Raw genomic sequence first — 23,444 nt, forward strand, 5'->3', positions numbered from 1 at the left:
CCTTTAATCCAGAAATATAACTTGGTTTTCCTCAGGTTTTCTCATTACTTTCTGAAAATTCATTCAGAATTAATGAATTCAGGAGACCCTTTTGAAGTTTTATCTTTAAATCACCCCAAATCCTGATGTATATTATGTAATTTTACTTTTGACCTTATTTAATTGAAATTATTATAAATCATGAAGTATGACCATTAAGGAAGAGGGAAACAGAATAAATGAAAAACAAAGCCATGGCTAGAAAGTGATATTTATTCCTTTGTATTTTGACAGCTTGAAGGTCCATGTGTTTTGCAAATTCAAAAAATTCGCAATGTTGCTGCACCAAAGGACAATGAAGAATCTCAGGCTGCACCAAGAATGCTGCGTTTGCAGATGACTGATGGGCATATAAGTTGCACAGCTGTGGAATTTAGTTATATGTCAAAAATAAGGTGATTAACACTTTAATTTCTGTATTTGTTGCAGTGTGAAGGTGCTATTCAAAATGGATTTTGTTTTACAAATTTTAGAAAGAAGTAATGAACTATTATAAGTGCCTGTTATGATTTTTCAAAAGAAAGTAAGGAATTTATATTTCTACTTCATCTGTATAGGAAAATAGGAATGGAGTTACTCTTTCCTTAAATGTTAATTACTTTAAAAAAATTCAAGGTGGCTTTGTATGAAAAGTAATCATTTCTGTTTTTTTCAGTAAATTTTAGGTCAGAAATTTCCAGGAACAATTTCTCTGAATATGTTACCATTTCTTCTTTAGCAGTTGTGTCCATCACACTAGAAAAGTTTTATAGACTAATGAATTTTCTTAGGAAATGATTGAAACTAGAGACATGTGCCCTTCTACTTTCTGAGAGGACAGGGAACTCCATAAGGAACAATTTTCCAAATTCTTCTTTGGCTATTTTTATGAGAACTTTTTATTTTTATTTGCATAAATTTGATGTATAACATTGTGTAAGTTTAAATCCTATAGCATTTTCCTTTGATAGCCTTATATATTATCCCTATTGTAATAATATTTATCGCATTGTATAATTATAGCATAATATTGTCTGTGTTTATTAGACTGTGTATTAGATCTCTGTGGCTCATTAAAAATTGGTACCCTTAAACTGCTTTAATCTTATCCCTCCCCACCATTTCCTGGTAGCCACCATTTTATTCTTTTTACAGATTTAACTTATTTGGATTCCACATATAAATGATATCATATAGTCTTTCTCTGTCTGAATTATCTTGCTTAGCATAATAGTTTAAGGTCCATTCATGTTGTGGCAAATGGAAAGATATTCTCCTTTCTCATGCTGAATAATATTCCATTGTATATATATACCACATCTTTTTTATCCATTCATTCGAGTTGTTTCCAAATCTTGGCTATTATGAATAATGTTGCAATAAAGATGAGAGTATGTATTTCTGGTCAAAGTCCTGCTTTCATTTCCTTTGGGTATATACCCTTTGGAATTGCTGGATTATATGGTAGATCTATTTTTAAGTTTTTGAAGAATCTGCATATTGTTTATCATAGTGTTTGAAGCAATTTACATTTCTACCAACAATGTATGAGTTCCCCTTTCACCACATCCTCGCCAGTATCTCTTGTCTTTTGTGTTCTTGATGAAAACCAATCTAAGTAAGGTGATAGCTCATGTGGTTTTGATTTGCATTTCCCTGATGAGTAATAATGTTGAGTAGCTTTCACCTGCCTTTCGGTCATTTTGCTGTCCTCTTTGGAAAAATGTCAGCTTAGTTCTTCTCATTTTTGAATCAGATTTTTTTTTTATTATGTTGACAGAGTTCTTCATATATTTTGGATATTAATCCCTTATCCAATATATGGCTTGCAAAAATTATCTCCCATTCTGTACATTTTCTTTTCATTTTGTTTCTTTTTGTGCAGAAGCTTTTGAGTTTGATGTAGTTCCATTTACTGATTTTTGCTTTTGTTGTTGTACTTTTGGTGTCATGTCTACAAAATCATTGCCAAGACCAATACTGATAAGCTGCTTCTCTGTGTCTTATTCTAGGAGCCTTAGGTAGCAAGATTTATATTAAAGTCCTTGATCCATTACAAGTTAATTTTTGTGAGTATTGTGAGACAGGAGTCCAATTTCACTGTTATGTGTGTGTTTCTATGAGAAACTTTTTAGAGTTGGCATTCCTGTTGGGATGGAGAAAAGCAATGAGAAGGAAGGGGGAAATGTTTTCTTTAACATCAGTGTCCTCACCATTCAGTGTGAGCAATTTTCCAAGGTGGGAATTTTCATTGGACATTTGTAGTGGTGTTCTAAATGCTCATGTTTGCTGCTCTAGGTCCTTTGAGCTTTCTCACTTAATGTAAACTCCTAGACCATATTTCTCTCCTCAGTGAGCATTTAACAAGTGTTTAGCATCTGCTGTGTTCTAGCCCCTTTATCTGGTGCTAGGGCACAGAAATTAAAAAAAAAAAAATTAGATTTTTGCCCCCAAATAGCTCCTCTACTAATGATGCAGGCACATAAGCATATAAGTTATAATAAATATGTCAACTAAAAGGATTAGGAGTTGGGATGCCTGGGTGGCTCAGTCAGTTAAGTGTCTACATTCAGCCCAGGTCATGATCTCAGGGTCCTGGATGGAGTCCCGCATCAGGCTCCTTGCTCAGCAGGGAGCCTCCTTCTCCCTCTGCCTGCCATTCTCTTGCCCTTACTCTCTCTCTCTCTCTCTCTGACAAATAAATAAAATCTTTAAAAAATTTTTTTGAAAATAAAAAGAAGAATTAGGAGTCTAGAAAATTTACTCTACTGGGGGGAGCCAGGAATAAGACCTAAAATATGAGTATTTCAAGACTAGTGAGGGGGGAATAGTGCGTGCAGAGACATGTCCCGAAAACAGATGAGTGAAAAGTTCCATTTGGAAGAGCTTTAGTGATTTGGGGTGGTGGTATATGGGAAGAAATGTGATTGGTTGAGGCCTCTAAGCCATGCTCAATAATTTCCCTTCTTTTTATTCGTTCTTCAATCTGTATCTGCCTCTGGTAAAGGGAGTGTCTTTCTTAGAAAATACATATTTGTCTAAAATACTGGTTTTTTTAAAAAAAGATTTTATTTATTGAAAGAGAGAGCACAAGCAGGTAGAGCAGCAAGCAGAGGAAGAGGGAGAAGCAGACTCCCTGGCGAGCAGGGAGCCCAACGTGGGGCTTGATCCAGGACCCTGGGATATGACCTGGACTGAAGGCAGTCACTTAAACAACTGAGCCACCCAGGTGCCCCTGAAATGCTGGTTTTTATATACAAAGCAGGTTTTATTGATTTTGCATTATGGTTTTGTTGTTGTTTTAAGTAGGCTCCACGTTCAGCATGGAGCCCTGTGCAGGGCTTGAACTCACAACCCTGAGATCAAGACGTGAACTGAGATCAGGAGTTGGACATTTAACTGACTGAGCCACCCAGGTGCCCCTGTTGTCTTTTTGAAGAGTGGAAGGGTTCCTACTTTTGTGGTGAAAGACAGCCTCTCCTCCTTTGACAAATTCAGTCAAACCCCCTACAAAGAAGTTTACAAATGATTCAGAAAGACTTGCTGTGCAAGACTTGACTTGTCTGATTTTACTGCTCTGTAGTTCTCTGAGCTAAGTGAAGACACAAGATCGTCCAGGAAGGAGGGTCCCTTATGTTGTTAACTGTTTTCTTTTGTTAAATTTATTGCAATTTGACAATTGAAAAAAAAAATACTACCTCTTTCTCATTGACTCATCATCCAAATAGCATGCTACTTTTGTTGCTGTGAAAGCAACAGCCTACAGAAATGTTTTTACATGTGAATATCTGGGAGACTTTTATCGAAGTAATTGGTTAGTGGTTAGCTTAGAAGCAAAGTAGAATAATTCAGTAGAGAGGATACACCAGGATCTGATACTGACTGTGTTGTCTTCAGTGCACATTACATTTCTTTGGGGTGCTTTTTTCAATTCTTCTGTTCTACTTCCTGATTGACTTCAACTTTTAAACACCCAGTTCTCACTGTGTTTATGTTTATTTGTCTTGTTATATAGCTTTTTAAAAATTGCATTGAAGAGAGAGTAGAGGCATTTTGGGGTGCCAATAAAAATAGTAATTAAATAAAAATATGCTCTTTGAATAAGGGTTAGTTAGGGCCTTGACAGCGATGTATATTAAAATTAAAATTTTAACATCTATTTATCCTTTTGTGGGCATAGGACTATCATTTAATCTGGTGAGTGGGAGTTTTTACCAGTTATCCTAATGAAATTTTAAGTACATCTTCAAATAATTTGACAATTTTTTCTCTTAACCTATTAAGGAGAGTTTGAAAAAGGTACAGTCACTTCATACAAAAATTAGTTTATCATTTGTTTTCAGATAAGCTTTTAGTTTTCAAGTTATATTATCACAATTTAAATGTCCCTGTAATTTGCATCCAGTCTTTTAAGTTCTTATGTAGTTTCTTTTATTGCTAATTTATGTTTCTAGATTTTCATTGCATTTTTCAACTTCATCAATTTGTAGGAAATTATTGGCTAAAAATGGTTTTGAAGTATAAGTCTTATATAAATGATACAATTCAGTAATTAGAGTAGTTTCTTTAAAGTAAAGAGTGTAGCATCCTGTAGTTGAAACTTTTTTTGATACAGAGTTATGAAAATCTGGATCTGCTGATTGCCTAAATTGAGAAAAACTTCTTCACTTAGTATAACTGTATTCAACTGTTGCTGATACTGAAGTCTGATAAATATTGTCCTTAGTTATTTACCACCACAGAGCTCCCCACTTAAGGGTTAGGTTAGGCATGGCTGTTCATGACCATTTGTTCCATGAATTACATGTGATGACAAAACTTGAGATCCTCAGAATAGTTTTTACCAGATAATGTCTTGCTTTCTATGAGATCTTTGAGATCTTTAAAAACAGGTGGATTCTATTTCTTCTTGTTAATAACTGTTTTAAAACCATCTATTTTTTTTTTAAATAGACCGATGATATTGATGCTTTCTACTGATTTTGCTGTTGCATATATCAGCACATGGTGAATATCCTGAGCTTTAAAAATGTGGACAACGTGAAACCATTTCAGACTTATTTTCTAAATTTGTTCTAGGTATTCAAGAATGGTCTTTACTCCTGTTGAGAGTACTTTATCCCTTGCCGCATATGCAAAGAAATGGAGTGGGACTCAGTATCTCTGCTTTTATTTTAGGATAAATCTCAGTAATGAAATGGTTCCTTCCACTATTTCTTCTAACAGACAGTTGGTAGGGGTATAAACATTTCCTCTCTGGTTTTTGTAAAATGGATCACGGTGTACTGTTTGCCTTAAGTCTAATAATATTTAGCCTATTACAGACAAGTTCTTTTAAGATAAAACTAAATTAAACAACTCATTTGATCTTTAACTAGATGGTTAACAAAAAAGAGCATTGTTTATATGCATTATGGTAGCTCATAAAGATGTAAAATTTCTAGAATCATTACTAGTCAGATATCTTTTTGTGTACTGAAACTTAATTTTGTACATAGTATATCTTTGCAATGCATTGTCAAAGCTCAGAGGGAAAAATGACAGATCTTTTCTTTGTACAGCATGCTGTGTACAACATGAGAAGGTACTTTCATAACTCTTATTTACAAATTTCTGAGGTGTGATTTTTATTGTCCACATTGTGGGTTTTGTTGTTGTTGTTGTTGTTTTGTTTTGTTTTTAATGGGGAAACTGAAGTTCATTTGTCAGTAAGGTAAAAAGTGACAGCCTTGGACCTGGTCTTCTGACCTCTTACCTATACATAATCTATTTGCACTGTATAGCCAGTGTCTACTAAAAAAAAAAAACAGTGTTTGTATGAGTGTGTTTTGAAGAGCTTGACCAGATTCAGGACAAAGTTTGAGTTTGGGGAAGGAGCTTCAGTGTGTTTAAACTCTTTTTTTTTTTTTTGCCCTCCTTTCTTTAGCCTGAATACACCACCTGGAACTAAAGTGAAGCTCTCAGGCATTGTGGATATAAAAAATGGATTCCTGCTCTTGAATGACTCTAACACTACAGTTCTTGGTGGTGAAGTAGAACACCTTATTGAGAAATGGGAGTTACAGAGAGTAAGTGTAAACTAAGAAAAATGGCTTGAACTTTTAAAAAAACTTCACTTTTTAAAATTGCATTCTGTGCTTTAAGGAGATTGTCCCATAATGAACAGTATAACTAGTCTCTTGTGTCAGAGTTGAATCAAATGGAAGACAGTAATCTTTACAGAAAACTATCTACCTTTATCTAAGTATATTCTTTGTCTTGAGCAGATGTCATTTTTCAGTATTTACTACATTTTATTACATATTTTAAAAAGTAATTCTTTACTGACAAGTTTTCAAAACTCCCAAGATACCATTTATAAACTATGTATAATGTATCTGTGTATAATTCTGCAAAAAAAACCAGTATTTGTGAATATACATGTATATAATGTGTATTTGTCTTAATTCTTAACATACAATCACACATATATACAACTGAAAGCAAGTTGTATGTATAGATTTTCAAATTAAAGGAGAGATCATTATTATCTTGTCTTCCTAGGCATGTTAATTGGTGTTTTCCCCATTTATATTGGTGATATCTTCGTTCTCCTAGTCATCTAGGTTATCTAGTGATTTTTGTCTCTGGTTTGCTTCCTGTACTCAATTCTGTAGATCCACCACAGTCAGACCTTAAATTGGTCCTTTGCTCTCCAGGTCCATTGCTATTGCTATAGTTTGTTTGTTTGTTTAGCCTATTTTTTAAATTTTTAAAAATATTCACAACTCGATTAAGTCTTTTGCATCTCTCGCCTGAACTATTGCAGTAGCCTTTTCGCTGGTCTCTCCATATACCCTTTCACCATCTTCTAATTTATTGTATTTATTTCTTCACGATTATCTTCCTTCAGCGTCACTCAGAACACAGCATACCCTGTTTTTATTTCAAATGCCTTAATTTGGCATTCAAGGCTGTTTACAATATAGCCCTGGTTCCAGTTTTCCTTTTTAACTTTCTAAATTATTTTACATGGATTTTGTTCTAGCCAAATGGAACTACTTACTCTTTCTTTGATTCTCTATGCTTTCCTCAGTTATACTTTTGGGGGGAAAAGCTTTCCCCACATTTATATTATTTATCTTGTCTTCTTTCTCCTGATCCCTGCATGGCCAAATTGTTCCCACACTTTTATACCTGGTCAAATGCTTGCTTCTTTACCAAGTGAAATAGTTTCTCCTTATGAAATTCTTGGACCATTTTATTTGTATCAGGAATCATATTATTTTTTACTTAACACTAAAATTATGTTTACTTAACTTCTTTAATAGATTGCAAGCTTTTTGAGGTCAGAATTGTTTGTGCCTTTGTTCAATTCCTTGAATATTTATTGAACAGTTTGTAGTATTGTGCTGGACTCTTGCATCAGTATACCATGTAATCCTCCTAACAGTCTTATGAGGGAATATTATGTCCATATAGATTAGGAAATGGACTTAAAGAACTGTTAAATAATGTATTTTATGATTAGAGAGCTAGTAGGTGATAGATCTCAGACTTCCGGTATCTCTAAAGCAGAGCCCTGATCCTTACATACAAAAAACATTATAACAAATGATTGTGGAATGAGTAAGTTGCAAAGCCCATAAAACTAACTACTCTTTGATAAAATTGATGTTCTTATGCTACCCACAAATCTTGCCTGTTACCTAGAATGAGCCAAGGGGCCTAGCAATAGAAGCTTTTGCTATTTTATGATACATTATTCTTTTCTATTTTCATAGTTTGAAAGTGCCTCTTTTCGGGAAGTAAATAGTAAAGAAGTTTAGGGATTTTTTTTATTCCTTAGGATTCATTACTTACATAGTAATGTGCTGCATTTGGGCCTGCAGTACTATGCAGTATAAGATAATGTCCCATAACTGCATTGTTTAGTTTAAAATGTTCAAAAGCAAGTAATTCAGAAGTGGCTTGATACTTTTACATAAATAGCCATGTTTATGAACTTTGAATTTCCTAGAGAAATCCCACCCATTTCATATCACTCTATTCACAAGTTAATAAATTATTTTTTTATTATTAGAGACTTTAAAAAATGTGATAAGATGCTCTCAAGTCAGACCAGTACCTTAAATTATTTACACAACCCCAGCCAGAGAACTACTTCACTAACTATAAGTCAGTTAAATATTTCTAGAAACTTCCTCACCCCTAGAACATACACTACACATGCATGCACACACACACACACAAACACAGTAGTAGTTTGATAGTTGTCCTTGTAATGTTTAATTATATTATGTTTGCATTTTGTTTCCTGAAAGCTGTGTTATTTTTCTTGTTAGGAGGCAATAAAAATTTACATTAAAAAGCATTAAAAAAAATCTTAATGCAATTATAGTTCTCTTTGGTTTCATGGTTGTTGTTGCTGTTTTGATTTGGTAACCATAGTGATATAGAAACCATGGAGAATTCAATTACTTAATAAGTATCTGGCAGGTGGTACACTTAGAAATTAGATGTACATAAACCATAGAGTTAATTTTGAAAGAGGGCCCTAACTGTTTTGTAAAATAAATAGGGGACATTGGGCAGTATTTATTTATTTATTTAAGATTTTATTTATTTGACAGAGAAACAGTGAAAGAGAGAACACAAGCAGGGGGAGTGGAAGAGGGAGAAGCAGGCTCCCAGCTGAGCAAGTCCTGGCTCTATCCCAGGACCCTGAGATCATGAACTAAGTGGAAGGCAGACACTTAATGACTGAGCCACCCAGGTGCCCCACTGGGTGGTACTTAAATCATGTGCAGGGGTTATAGCTATAACAAATTGGTAGTAGGTGATGAAAAGAAAAAAAACTCAAACCTCAAAATGTTTTGTATGTTGGACAAAGACAAGTTCTAGAGATTTCTAAACCAGATGTAATTTACCAAGTAATGTCGTTTCGGTAACATTTTAGTGTCCCTCAGCCTGTCTGTTCCCATGACAGATCTGGGTTAGTTATTTTCTTTGGTATGTATGTATGGTAATGTATACATAACATAAAATTTGACATTTTAACAATTTTTTTTTTAAGATTTATTTATTTGACAGAGAGAGATCACAAGTAGGCAGAGAGGCAGGCAGAGAGAGAGGAGGAAGCAGGCTCCCTGCTGAGCAGAGAGCCCGATGTGGGACTCGATCCCAGGACCCTGGGATCATGACCTGAGCCGAAGGCAGCGGCCCAACCCACTGAGCCACCCAGGCGCCCAACATTTTAACAATTTTAAGTGTAAAATTCAGTGGCATTGAATACATTTATATTGTTAATACAACTATCACAACCATCCATATCTAGAATTTCTGTCTTCCAGAACTTAGATTGTATACCCAAGAAATAAATTCACAACCCTCCTACAGCCACCCCTGGTCTCTGGTACTCACCATTCTACTTTCTGTTCTTATGAATTCAACTACTCTAGGTACTTCATATAAATGGAATCATAGGATATTTGGTCTTTAGTGTCTGGCTTATTTCACTTGCATAATGTTTTCAAGGTTCAGCCATGTTGCAGAATGTGTCAGAATTGTCTGGCTTTTTAAGGCTGAACACTATGCCATTTGTGTGTGTGGGTGTACACACATTTTCCTCATTCATCCATGGATGGACATTAGAGTTGTTTCTATTGGCTAATTGTGAGCAGTGCTGTTATGAACTTGGTTGTATAAATATCTTTTTAGGTTTCTGCTTTCAATTCTTTTGGACATGTAACCCAGAAGTAGAATTACTGAGTCATAGGGTAATTCTGTGTTTAATTTTTAGAGTAACTGCCATATTGTTTTCAGCAGTGATTATACCATTTTATATTCCCATCAGCAATGCACAAGAGATCTGATTTCTCTACATCCTTGCCAATCATTTTTATTTTATCTTATTTTTATAATAATCATCCTAATAGGTGTGAAGCGAAGTCTCATTGTAGTTTTGATTTGCATTTCCTTAATTCTTAGTGATATTTAGTAGCCTTTCATAGGCCATTTGTTTATCTTCTTTGGAGAAATATTTAAGTCCTTGTCTGTTTTTTAACTGGTTTGTTTAGTTTTTTATCATAGGAATTCTTGGTATTTTCTGGATATCGGTTCTTTAACAGATGTATGACTTACAAATATTTTTTCATATTTGTGGGTTGCCTTTTACTCTGTCAGTAGTGTCCTCTGATGCATAAAAGTTTTTAATTTTTTTTTTAAGTTTTTAATTTTCATGAAGTTTAATTTCATGGTTTTTTCTTTTGTTACCTGTGCTTTTGGTGTCACATCTAAGAAATCATTGCTAAATCCAGGGTCCTGAAACTTCACTTCTCTGTTTTCTTTTAAGACTTTTTTGGATTTGAATTTAGTATTCGATCCATTTTAAATTAATGTTTTATATGACACAAGTTAAGGGCCCAATTTCATTGTTTTGCATGTGGATACCCATTTTACCAGTATCATTTCTCTCCTCCCAATGAATGGTCTTGTCCACCCTCATCAGAAATCATTTGACCATATATGCAAGCAGGGGTTTATGCTGGGTTCCTTATTCTTTTATTCCATATGTGTGTCTTTATGCCAGTACAGTGCTATTTTGATTATAGTAATGTGTGGTAAGTTGTATACTTGAGAAGTGTGAGGCCTTTTTCAGATAGTTATGGCTGTTCACGGTCCCTTGAGATTCCATATGAGTTGTAGGATGAATTTTTCTATATCTGCAAAAAAAACTTTTTGGGATTTTGATAGGGATTGCATTGAATCTCTAGACCACTTTGAGTAATATTGACGTCTTAACAATATTCTTTCAATCCATGACCACAAGATATCTTTACATTTACTGTAATCATCTTTAATTTCTTTCAGCATTTTTTATAGTTTTCAGTTTCTTAAGTTTATCCCTAAGTATTTTTGATGCTATTATAAATGCAAACTTACAACTTGCTCTTGTTTTTCATTCATTCTGGTTCTCAGTAATGACTTCGGGGCATTCATATGTTGGTTTCTTGAGCCTCTTTTCTCTGCAGGTTCCTCTTTTACAAAACTCTGCCCTACCACTTCAAGTTGCATCAGCCTGCCTGTGTTATGAAATTCATTTTCTCAGTGTTGCTCTCTGTGCTCTCTATCTGCATCATATTTCTGAGCAGAAATGCTGAACTCATCTTTTTTTCTTTCTTTCTTTCTTTCTTTCTTTCTTTCTTTCTTTCTTTCTTTCTTTCAGGGATTATAGTCCTGCAATACTTATTGTCCTATGCCTTAATACAGTTGTTTCTTACATCTTGTCCAGATTCCTACTTGTTTATAGAGGGAGATGAAGTCTGACTTTTGTGCATTTGTCAGAATGAGAAGTAGAAATCCCATGTTTGAATTATATAATGTATAGTGAGAGATGGCATTATTAGCAGCTTATGTGAGCTTTTTGAGGAAATTATAGTATAAATTGAAATGATTGATATTTGAAAAATCCTATTCTTATATCTAAACTGAAGCTGAGAAAAGGACTCTAGATAATTGTATGCATTTGCTGTTTTTTTAAAGTAGTTTAAAATCTTAAGTATAGCTTGTAAAGAAATATGAAATTCCTATACTGTTCAAAGTACTCTGCTTAATCAACTGAATATTATTACTGCCTTTACTCTTAGCATTCTTTTTTCAAAGATTTATTTATTTATTTGAGAGAGAGAGAGAGAAAGCGTGAATGGGGGAGTGGCAGAGAGAGAGAGACACTCAAGCAGACTCCCCACTGAACACGGAGCAGCCCAATGTGGTGCTCTGTCTTATAAGTTGGACCATCTCCTAAGTTGGACACTTAACCAACTGAGCGAGTCAGGTACCCCTAGTCTTAGTAGTCATTATATAAATTACCTAAAATGCATAGCATTCTTTATATAATTGGGGAACTCTAGAACATGTTTGAAAAGTGCACATGTTGATTTTTTTAAAACTTCTTTCCATCCACTATTTAACAACATATTTTAAACACAGCAATTTCTAATGATAATTATTAAAGGTGCACAAAAAAATTTAAAGTTGAAAAGACGTATTAAATGACAACTAGTGTTTAACAGACATTTGTTAACACCTCAAAAATAAAACAGATAACAGGAATTGACTGAAAGGAGTCCTTCAGATGATTCCTTGTGATGTTTTCAAAAGATTTTATGATGTGAGAAATTGTTTTACTAGGAGGATCTTTTTTCCCCATTTTTATAATGCACTGTTATCTCTAGTTTTAAATGCAAGAAGGAGATAAGGAAACTGAAATTGGTGGGGTTTGGAAGCTTATTTTTATTAAAGAACAGTGGACTGATTACTTCTTCAAAGTATAAATTGATTTGAAAAACAAGACTTTATTGAGGGAATTTTACCATAATTTAAAGTAACCTCCATATCAGAAACTATAATAATATGATCTCTTTAAATAATTAGAAATCACTTTTATCGTAAGTATCCCTAAGAACTGTTGCTAATCACACTTTGACACCAACTGTATGTACTTTCCACACCAACCAATTCTCCACTTCTCTATAGACACCACATGGATATCCTAAAATTTAATTCAATTTTGACACTACGCGGAGTTAGTACAGACCCCACAGCTTAAGGAATCAATCTCACAAGATTTGTACACCACTTCAGATGCCAGTTGCAAATAGTGGCTTCCCAGGTTGCCCGCACTTCAGTCCTGTGTGGTTACAAATTGGGGATACTCATGACTCCCTGCTCAGTTTTGATAATTTGCTAGAATGGCCCACAGAATTCAGGGAAACGCTTTACTTACTATTACAGGCTTATGATAAAGGATATTAACAAAAGATACAAATGAACAGCCAGATGAAGAAGTACAAGGTCTAGAAGGGTCCCTAGCTCAGGAGTTTCTGTCCTTCTAGAATTGGGTGTGTTCTACCCTCCCAGCACATGGATATGTTCACCATCCTGGAAACTCTCTGAACCTCATTGTATAGGGTTTCAGAGGAGACACATTATATAGGCATAATTGACTAAACCACTGGACATTGGTGATTAGTTCTTCTAATTTAAATTACTCTAAGAAGGTCTTCTACCTTCTTTGTTGTTGTTGTTGTTGTTGTTGTTGTTGTTGTTGTGTGTGTACGTGTGTGTGTGTGTTTTAAGGTTTTTTTTTATAAACATATAATGTATTATTAATCCCAGGGGTACAGGTCTGTGAATTGCCAGGTTTACACACTTCACAGCACTCACCATAGCATATACTCTCTCCCCAATGACCATAACCCCACCACCCTCTCCATATCCCCCGGCCCCCGCAACCCTCAGTTTGTTTTGTGAGATTAGGAGTCTCTTATGGTTTGTCTCCCTCCCAGTCCCATCTTGTTTGTCTTCTACCTTCTAATCATATTATTGGTACCTCTAGCAACCAGCCCCCATCCTGGAGCTACTGGGGGGACCCATCAATAGTTGCCTTGTTAGCATAAACTCTGGTATCCTCAAAGAAGCTTATTATGAGTGACAGAAAATGCTTCTCTCATCCCTATCACTCAGGAAACTCAAAGAGTTTTAGAGCTCTGTTCCAGGAACTGGGGAGGAGGACCAAATATATATATCACAAGTATGTTGTTTGCTAATAGTTTTTATGTCTAAAAATTTATTTTGAAGATCATTTCCAGGAAATGTTTGTCTGTCATACTATAGTTTTAATATGCTTTAAAATAAAATTATTATTACCAATGTTTATTGTCTTGAATTTACCCCTTGTTGAGGAGGGTTTTGTTTTGCTTTGTTCTTTTTAACTAGTTAAGTTTTCCTTTTATGGGAGCAGGTTAATAGGTGCTTCTGAAAATTGTATTTGAATGTGTAGTTTAGTATGGGGAGGTGAGAGGAGAACGTTTGTGTAGTTATTGTCTAATTACATAAAATATTTTATGTAGTTTGAAATAATTTATAGAAGGCTTTTTTTTCCTGTTCTGTATAATCTACTAAAGTAAGTGGATTCCTGGTACATTGTAAATGGTATAATTTCTCTTTTGTGACTCACTTTTCTCACAGAGCTTGTCAAAACACAATAGAAGTAATATTGGAACTGAAGGTGGACCACCTCCTTTTGTGCCTTTTGGACAGGTAATGACTTTAATGTTGGCAGATGAATTTTAATCAGCAAAAAATTGTTTTTCATTTGTATTGAAACTTGTTTAGTTTTATGCTGAACTATTCATTTAGAGGTCATGGAAGTTATGTGGAAATATATTAAATACAGAAATTTAATAATTGTGGAGTTTCTTAATTAAATTATTGGTGTAGATTCTTTTCCCAAGAGCTTGTTAACCCAAAGATTGAAACAATTAAGAGGCACACCTGAAGAGCACCAACTTCGAACTAATTAAGATAGGATGGGGCAGCCTTTTTTTTTTTTTTGAGAGAGAGAAAGAGAGAAGAAATTCAAAAGTAAGAGGACAAATGTATGCTGTAATTTCCCACTTTGTCATGGAAACACAGAAGAGAGAGAAAATGAAAGTGTCAACAGAAGGATGAGACATAAACGTGAGAACACAGAGGCTCGGAAGGGCCTCATTGCACTCAGTGGGGCCTGCTGTCCCAGCTGTCCTTCCCTGGATTCTGTTCTTCTGCCTTGATCCAAATACCCATCTCAGGCGAGAACTTAATATCATTTCTATTTGGTGCTTATTTTTTTAACAACAGCAGCTCTGATCCTTCTCTCATAAATGCTAAAAGTGTGCAACTTCCTATTTTTCAACCCAGCTTCTGCAAAATGTTACATTGAAGTAACACCTTGGCTGGCGGGTATCTTGAGTCATCCTGATTGTACTCAGTGTCAAATTGTATTCACAACAGTCTCCTGCAGCCTTTCCCTACTTTATCCCTGCTGAGGGTGAGAATAATACCTGTGGCAGCTTTTTCTTTACTTCATGATGGCACCAGCATTTAGCTGTTAGTAATCTGCCTTGCATTTGCTCTTTATTTTTCTTCGAGAGTGCTAGCTCAGAGTGAAGATGAGTTGGGGACACAACAGGTAGGAAACAGAGCTACATATAACAGTTTTGGTTTGGTTTGGTTTGGTTTGGTTTGGTTTGTTGTGAAAAAAACATCTGGCTGATCAGCAGATAAATGGGTACAGTCAGTTGACTGGCATCCTCTTCCAAAAATATTTTTGTAGGGTCACCTCAAAATTAAAGTCATTCATGCATCATGACTATTTTGAAAATACTTTAAAAATATGCCAATTTTACCATGCTTTGGAGCCAGGTATAGTTAAAATGAAAGGAGGCATGATGCCCATGGTGATGCTGTTCTCTCTTCTACCAATGTAGTAAACCTTCAGAATGGAAACAGAGCATAAACAGTCTAATAATTGGCATTTGAATCTAATAAATATATGTTTGCAAGAATTTGCTTTCCTCTTAAACATTTTGGTGATAATATTTCTTTCATGAATTGCTGAGAGAGACTTATAATATATTTTTAAGATTATGAAGAGTATTTTTTAGTTTTTTAAATTAGGAAATATAAGTGATGGTTTCGATCATATTATTTTTTATTAAGCCCATTCTGAAAAAATATTATTCAGTTTATCTTAGCCTTGTACATGGGTTAAAGATAGATAATGCTGGATGTGTTCTGGTATCAACAGGATATATTTATATTGCTGAAAATCTATATTGTTTAAAATATTTGTTTGAGAGCATGTTTTCCTTTTTATTATTAAATTGAGACAAGGTTCATTTTATAGGATTTTTACTGCAAGGATTAGAAGGGAGAGCAGAACTCAGGGCTTACTTTTAGGCAGTGATAGCTTTCTTAATTTATCTTATGAAACTAGGAATCAAAAACTTTGTAGCCTGATTGAGAGAACAGGTACATTTTTAGTTTTTGGTTTATAAGTTTAGAGACAGCTCTTTATATTTAAAATAATCATACTACTTAAAATAATCCTCATATGCATATTATGGCATAATATAGAAATCAAACTCTTAATAAAAAACTGACCTTATCTCTTCTTGTACAGTAGTATAGACTGTTTGAAATTTATAATTGTTTCACATTTCAGTTGTTTCAAATGCAACTTAAATCTCTTGGTTCAATATGTATTTTAAATATGTGCCCTATTTTAGATAGCCACATATTTATGTAGCTCTACATTTTATTTACCTGTTACATTTATTTAAAAGTCAATTTAATCACTTTTCTACCTTTTTTTTTAATCTGTGAGAAAGACACAGTTTTATGAGCTCTCAGTTGTCAGTGACACAGTTCTTTTAAGGTATTACTTTCTATGAAAAACTTGAATCTCTTTTGGAAATACTGAAGTGTTTTGTTTTTATTTATTATTATCAGAAGTGCATATCTCATGTCCAAGTGGATAGTAGAGAACTTGACCGAAGAAAGACATTGCAAGTTACAATGCCTGTCAAACCTACAAATGATAATGATGAGTTTGAAAAGCAAAGGACTGCTGCTATTGCGGAAGTTGCAAAGAGCAAAGAAGTAAGAAACTAAATCATTATAAATTTCTTTTATTTCTTATCAGTATGTTCTATTTAGGTTACTCATAATCATTATTGTCTTTTCATGTAAGGTAACTAATTCAACAAACTTTTGACATTCTTCTTGCATATTTTATCAATAGAAATGCCACAGTAACTTATGGAGTCTTAAGCTTACACATTTTGCTCCTACATTCTTTTTCTTAATCTCCTTGACAATTCTTTTTTTTTTTTTCCTGTGACAGAGAGAGTGGGTTAGAGAGGGAGCATGAGTTATGGGGTGGGATGGGGGGAGGAGCTGACAAGGGAGAGGGAGAAGCAGACTCTCTGCTGAGCAGAGAGCCTGATTCAGGATGCAGGACTGGATCCCAGGACTCCAGGACTCCAGGATCACAACCTGAGCTGAAGGCAGACACCTAATCCACTGAGCTACCCAAGCGCCTTCTCCTTGACAATTCTTGCTAACAGACTACCCTTTTCTCCCTTCCTGCAATGTCTTTCCATCATATGTCACTTGTAGAGTCTGAGAGCACAAGCTCTGGAATGAGACAGCCCAGGAGCATATCCTGCTGTTAGATTACTTAGTTTTTTCTGCCTTATTTTCCTTCATCTATGAAAAGAGGATAATAATGGTACCCACTTCCTAAGGTTCCTGTGAGAATTAAATTGATAATCTTTAAAACATTTAGAATCCTGCATGGCACAGATCAAATTTTCCTTCACTAAAAGCACTCAATAGATGTGACTATTGCTATTCTTCAGTATTTCCTATGTTCTAAGGTACATTTTTTAAAAAATCACTTTTAATGATTCTGAAATTAATGCATTTTGCATAGTTCATATAAAATAAATTTCTTCTTTCCCAAAAAGCTATTAAAATTATGGGGTTTAAGAAGAGTATATTGGGTATATATCAATTCCTTAATGATTACAGGAAAGTTGTTCTTTTGCACATTTTTCTCACACAAACTTTCCTCCTAAAATTTTATTTGATATGGTTATAGCTATTTACTGGAATATAGTTATACTTATAATATGCTTCATTTTTTTAAAATCATAATTGATCACATTATATTTTCCATAATATTTGATAAGTAAAGAATTCTAGTTTTCTGAAAAAACTTAAAACTTCTCAATTTGTATATGAGAGAGTTGCTGTTGGCTCAAAACTAACCAAACTTGCTTAGTGTTACTGGCAAATCTAGGACTAACCCTATGTGCATTATAGTAGATTATCCCTATATCTATATATCCTTCTATATAGGTAAGTATACTTGCATGCACACACACACACACACACACAGATTTATATTTAAATGTTTGAACAGCAAAATCATATGACACTGTAATTGTTCTGAAAAGATGTTTTGTGATATCTCCTTAAACACATGGATTTGGTGGTGTCTACTGCACATGATCAAGCCATGATTTTCATTTATTTTTCCTTTATTCCTTAATCAGCAAATATCTTTTGAAAATCTATATGCTAGGAAGTATTTTATATTTTATTTTGTATTTTTGAGAGAGAGAGAGGAAAGAGAACGAGCACGGAGGGGTGAGGAGGGGCAAAGGGAGGGAGAGAGAGAATCTTAAGCAGACTCCATGCCCAGCCTGACACAAGGGCTCAATCTCATGACCCTGAGATCATGCATGGCCTGAGCCAAAATCAAGAGTTGGACACTTAACCAACTGAGCCACCCAGATGCCCCCTAGGGAGTATTTTAAATGCTTCGGTTAAATCAATGAACAAAATAGACAAAAGATCTCTGCCCATATTAAGCTTATATATTTAGTAAAGGAGACAGACTATTAGTGCACTGAGTAAGTAAGTTAAGTGGTAGGTTAGATATTGGGTAAGTGCTATAGGAAGAAAAAAGATAGAGTAGATTGGGAAGTTGAGAGTGCCAGTTGAGGGTAGGGTGCACTTTAAAATACAATGGTCAGGAGCACCTGGTCTGGGTGGCTCAGTTGGTTTAGTGGCTACCTTCGGCTCAGATCATGATCCCACGGTTATGGGAATGAGCCTGCATCAGGTTTCTTACTCAACCAGGAGCCCACTTCTCCTTCTCTCTCTCTCTGTGCGCCACTAAGCCTGCTTGTGTTCTCTTGCTCACTATCTTTCTTGCTGTGTCAAATAAATAGTAAAATCTTTTTTAAAAAATAAATAAAATAGGGTGGTCAGAAATTGAAAATTCTTTTAAAATCTTTTATAGTTTACATTCTAGTAAGGACACTAATATAAACATGCTAAATACGTAAGTTGTAAATTTCAGTTTTAAATAGAGTAATTTGATTAGGTCTCAGGATGATGAGATTTGAACCAAGACTTAAAGGAGGTAAGAGAATTAGCTGTATGGTAACATGAGAAGAAAAAGCCTTTGCAAAGGTTCTAAAGCAAGAGTATATGTTCATGGAATAGAAAGGTAGCCAGTGGAAGCAGAGAGAACAAAGGGACCAGAGGTAGAATATAAAGTCAAGGGTGAGAATGGAGGTCAGCTTATGTAGGTTTCTGTAAGTCATGTTAAAAACACTGACCTTTATTCAGAGAGAAATGAGAGCCTTTAGAGGGTTTTTAGTACAGTAGTAACATCAACTTTTAAAAAGCTAATTCTGGCTGCTAGGTTCAGAATGGATTTTAGAGAAAATTGAATCAGATGATTAGGAAATTACTAAAGTAATCCAGGGAGGGAAAAATAATGGTAGCCAGAATGATGATGGCAGCTGCATAGATGGTGCCAAGTGGTCAGATCCTGGAATTTTAAAAGTAGAGCTATCACGATTTCTGAGATATTGAATGTGGTATGTGAGAAGAGGTGTCATGAATAATTCCAAGTGTTTTGCCCTAAGAAGTTGGCAGGTTAGAGTTGCTTACTTTGAATTGGAGAAGACTATAGAGGAATGGGTTTGAGGATAAAGATTTGGTATTCTGTTTTGAACATGCTAATGTTGAAGTGTACCTGTGAGACATCCATGTGGCTTCATAGGCAGTGAGACAGGAGAGTATAATTGAAAAAGTAAGCTTTAGAAGAGTTACACATTTGGCAGTTGTAGACATATATGGATGCCTTTTGAAAATCATGAGGCCAAATGAGATCACCAAATGAGTGCTACAAATGAACCCTTGTAGCACTAGAGGTTGTGTGAAAGAGATTGAACCAGCCAAGTGTTATGTAAATGTATATCTAGGATGTTTTCTTACTGTCATAAGAAGATAGGATCAAAACAAAAGAATTCAGAAATTGATTCATGGAGAAAGGGGTATTGAACTCATCAAAAGCTTTTGAAAGATCATGTAAGATGTGGTCTAAGAAATAATGTAGAGTTGGGGGATTCATTTCCTCCAGATTCCTCTAGACATTCATGTGGATGGTAGTAAGATAAAATATACAGTGCTAAGAGAAAGTGAGTTTGCAGATATTGGTGGGTGGGTTGATGTGGTGAAAATCTATGCAAGTTCTGTAATGATTATTTCATTTTTTTTAGTGAGGTAGTAATCAAGGTCAATAGTAACCATGGAGGAGAAGATGCTGGAGGTTTGAGGAGTAAGGGGAATATGTAAATTAGCAGTCTAGTAGATGGGGAAGATAGTTAAGCTAGGGAAATATAGTAAGATTGCTAGGGAGCATTAAGGGCCCACATGAGTGTCATGGTCATGGTGATTTCACGGATCCCTAAATTGTACAGTATGGACAAGATGGTGTCACTCATAAAGGACAACACCATTTACCTTATGGATAATGTTTTAGTTGTGCTGTTTCTAAGTATTTATATGTTTAGTGAGTGGCAACTGTTATAAAACAGTGAAAAGCAATTCTGAAAATTTATCCTATCGTTTAATCCATAAAAATGGGAAGAAAATAATAAAGAAAAGCATCCAGAAGATGGGACTGCTTCACTAGTACCCAAAGAAAAAGTACTTTTGGAGTTATGGAATTTAAATTCCAAAAATATATTTAATTTGGAATACATCAGTGTCCAGAGTTCCCAGGTAACTGTGTTTTAATATATTAAGCAAAACAGTTAATGTTGCCATGGATTGTGAGTATTTACCATGTGCTAATTTACTAAACTGGTCACTTTGTGGTGTTGGTGTCATTTAATTCTTACAATGTCCCAATTAGGTAGGTTTTCTCATCCCTGTTTAAAGAATGAGAAGCCTGAATTGTGGAAGGTGGAAGTAATTTGCCCAAAGGCATGAGATAGGAAGTGTTTGAGTTAAGATTTAGTCCCAGTCTTGTCAAGTTCCAAAGCCTGTGTTAACTATACTACACCATCTCCCAGTCCAGTTAACTTTAGATCAGAATTATATAAACTCACATTTTTTTGTTATGGTTTTATAAGTAGATGACCCTCTAGACATTGGAAATCTATTGCATAAAACAAAGAATGAATGGTCTTTGAAGATGTGGTTTTAGTTTTGGTTTAAATAAAATTTAAATATTGTGGTGTATCAACTCCTAATCAGTATTTAATATGTTGTCTAGTTAATGCTTATCCCATACTATTTTTCTATTTCTCAGGTTTTGTTTCTTTATATTTTCATCTGATTCAAAACAATTTCCCAGTGTTATGTAAATGTATATCTAGGATGTTTTCTTACTGTCATAATTTTAAAACATGTGTAAAGCTACTATTATCACTAATAAAAAGCAACTGTTCACTTCTTCCTCTTTTATTAGATCTCTTAGAACTATAAAGATATCGTATAACCAGATGTTTAATTTGATACTGTACAAGTAACAGCTTATGGGTTGCTTTTCAGTCATGATTTTGTATCTTTCCAAACTCATGTTCTTTACATTCTAGTTTTTTCACTATAGTTTTAATAAAAATGAGATCAAAGCTGATTTTCAGAGGTGATTAAACATAATTATTCAAACAAATCAGGCAAAATAAGAAATAATGGACTTTAAAGTTTTTATACATAGTTGGTAAGATGACATATTATATAATATAAGTAATAAAATCAGTAATGAGAGTTTTAATCTAATATTAAAATTCATATTATTTGTTTCCTTTTTAATATCATACAATCAGGGTCACCTGGGTCAAGGAGTCAGTGGTTTAAGTATCTGACTCCAGCTCAGGTCATGATCTCAGGATCCTGGAATTGAGGGCCACTGTGAGCTCCCCACTCAGTGGGGAGTCTCCTTGTCCCTCTGCTCCTCCCCTACTCATGCACATGTGCTCTGTCTCAAATAAATAAAATCTTTTTAAAAAAAGATTATATAACTATATTACTGGATTACAGACATAATGTAGCTGATTCCTAGACATATTTAGTGCCTTGCTAAAGATAGACTTGCTATACAACCCAGGTCTCATGATATCAGTAAAGTATTATACCCTAGAATTATTTTAGTGACTTATCTCCATTATGCTGGTACTATTTTATTTTCTTCTATATTGTTGTCTAAAGTTTATTCTGATGACTTGCCTAGAAGACTTAAAGATTTCAGTTAATGTAATTTTTTAATTGCTTCATCTGGACTTGTAGAAAGAAGAGATTATGGCTAGTAGGTATTTGTTTTAAAAGAATTAGTTAACATTTTGTTTTTTTTCATGTAAAACATAATCAAGAAGCTTTTAGGTGCTTCAGTTTTACTAGGTGTTTTTCGTTGTAGATTAGTCTTTAGAGCTATTTTTAAATGTTATTTACTTACATCTCTTTTGTTTTTCTCCTATCACAAGACCAAGACATTTGGAGGAGGTGGTGGTGGTGCTCGAAGTAATCTCAACATGAGTGCTGCTGGTAACCGAAATAGGGAAATTTTACAAAAAGAAAAGTCAACCAAATCTGAGGGGAAACATGAAGGTGTTTATAGAGAACTGGTAAGGCTAAAGAATCAACCACAAAATTAATGTGTTCTTCCTTGCCTTGATGATTTTTCTGTGCTCTCTCATAACTACCACTGGCTTTGTTCAGTGTATTGTGAATAGATTTCACAATTCTAAGAAGGTTTTCATTAAGGATTATAGTTAATCTATAGAAAATTTGGATTAATTGAAAGATGATTTACTTAAAACCTCCATTTTACTTAAATTTCTAATGTCCAAATAACACCTTTTAGGATGGATTGATAAAAAGCCATCAAATTAAATAGAGGACATTTAATAGAGATTATAGTCTCTAAGATGATGCACCAGGTTCATCACTTCCCTTCCCCACATCTTTCTCACATTTTGTCTGAAGTAATTTTGTTTTGCTTTGCTTCACTCTGTGGGAAAAATGTATTAGAACAAGTTCATGTATATTATGGTCTCATTTGCAAAATATACCTGGATTTTTAAGATAAATGGTAGACATCAGCGTTACTTCTGGTATGCTGCAGTGTCCTCAGATATAAGGGAACTGATAAGAATTCATTTTGTGGGATGCCTGGGTGGCTCAGTTGGTTAAGCAGCTGCCTTCGGCTTAGGTCATGATCCCAGCGTCCTGGGATTGAGTCCCACATCGGGCTCCTTGCTCCGCAGGGAGCCTGCTTCTCCCTCTGACTCTGCCTGCCACTCTGCCTGTGCTCGCTCTTGCTCTCTCTCTCTCTCTCTCTCTCTGACAAATAAATAAATAAAATCTTTAAAAAAAAAAAAGAATTCATTTTGCTCTGCCTTCAGAAGTTAAATGACTTTAGGTGATTTTTATCTGTAGGGCACAGAATACTAAGACTGGCTTAAATAATAGGGATTTATTATTTCATATAACTAGAAATTCAGAAGTAGATGATTATAAAGTTTGATAAATTCAGCCGTATAACAATGTTGAAGCTCTGGTGGGCATCTCTGTGATTTTTTGGCTTTCTTCTCAGAGTTACAGGATTCTGTGTGTTAAAACTTCACACAAAAAGTTCAAAGGCAGGAAAGAAAGTGTATGGGTCTATTTTATCAGATAAGAAAATATTTTCTGAAACCTTCAGAAAATTCCATTTATGTCTTTTTGACTAGAGCTAGGTCACATGTCTGCTTCTA

General features: G+C 34.6%; 1 protein-coding gene across 7 annotated transcripts in view; it reads left to right on the top strand.

The window, feature by feature from the left end:
- Positions 1-23,444, top strand: part of TDRD3 (tudor domain containing 3) — a 169,892-nt gene that overhangs the window by 78,019 nt on the left and 68,429 nt on the right. For all 7 annotated transcript variants that reach the window (XM_082700282.1, XM_082700284.1, XM_082700288.1 and 4 more), the window contains 5 exons: positions 274-434; positions 5,945-6,086; positions 14,029-14,100; positions 16,333-16,482; positions 22,173-22,313. In XM_082700282.1, coding sequence (XP_082556408.1) covers positions 274-434; positions 5,945-6,086; positions 14,029-14,100; positions 16,333-16,482; positions 22,173-22,313 — 666 coding nt within the window. The remainder of the gene's footprint in view (positions 1-273; positions 435-5,944; positions 6,087-14,028; positions 14,101-16,332; positions 16,483-22,172; positions 22,314-23,444) is intronic.

Source organism: Mustela nivalis (genome assembly GCF_964662115.1).
Source record: "Mustela nivalis genome assembly, chromosome: 15".
Lineage (NCBI taxonomy): Eukaryota > Metazoa > Chordata > Mammalia > Carnivora > Mustelidae > Mustela > Mustela nivalis.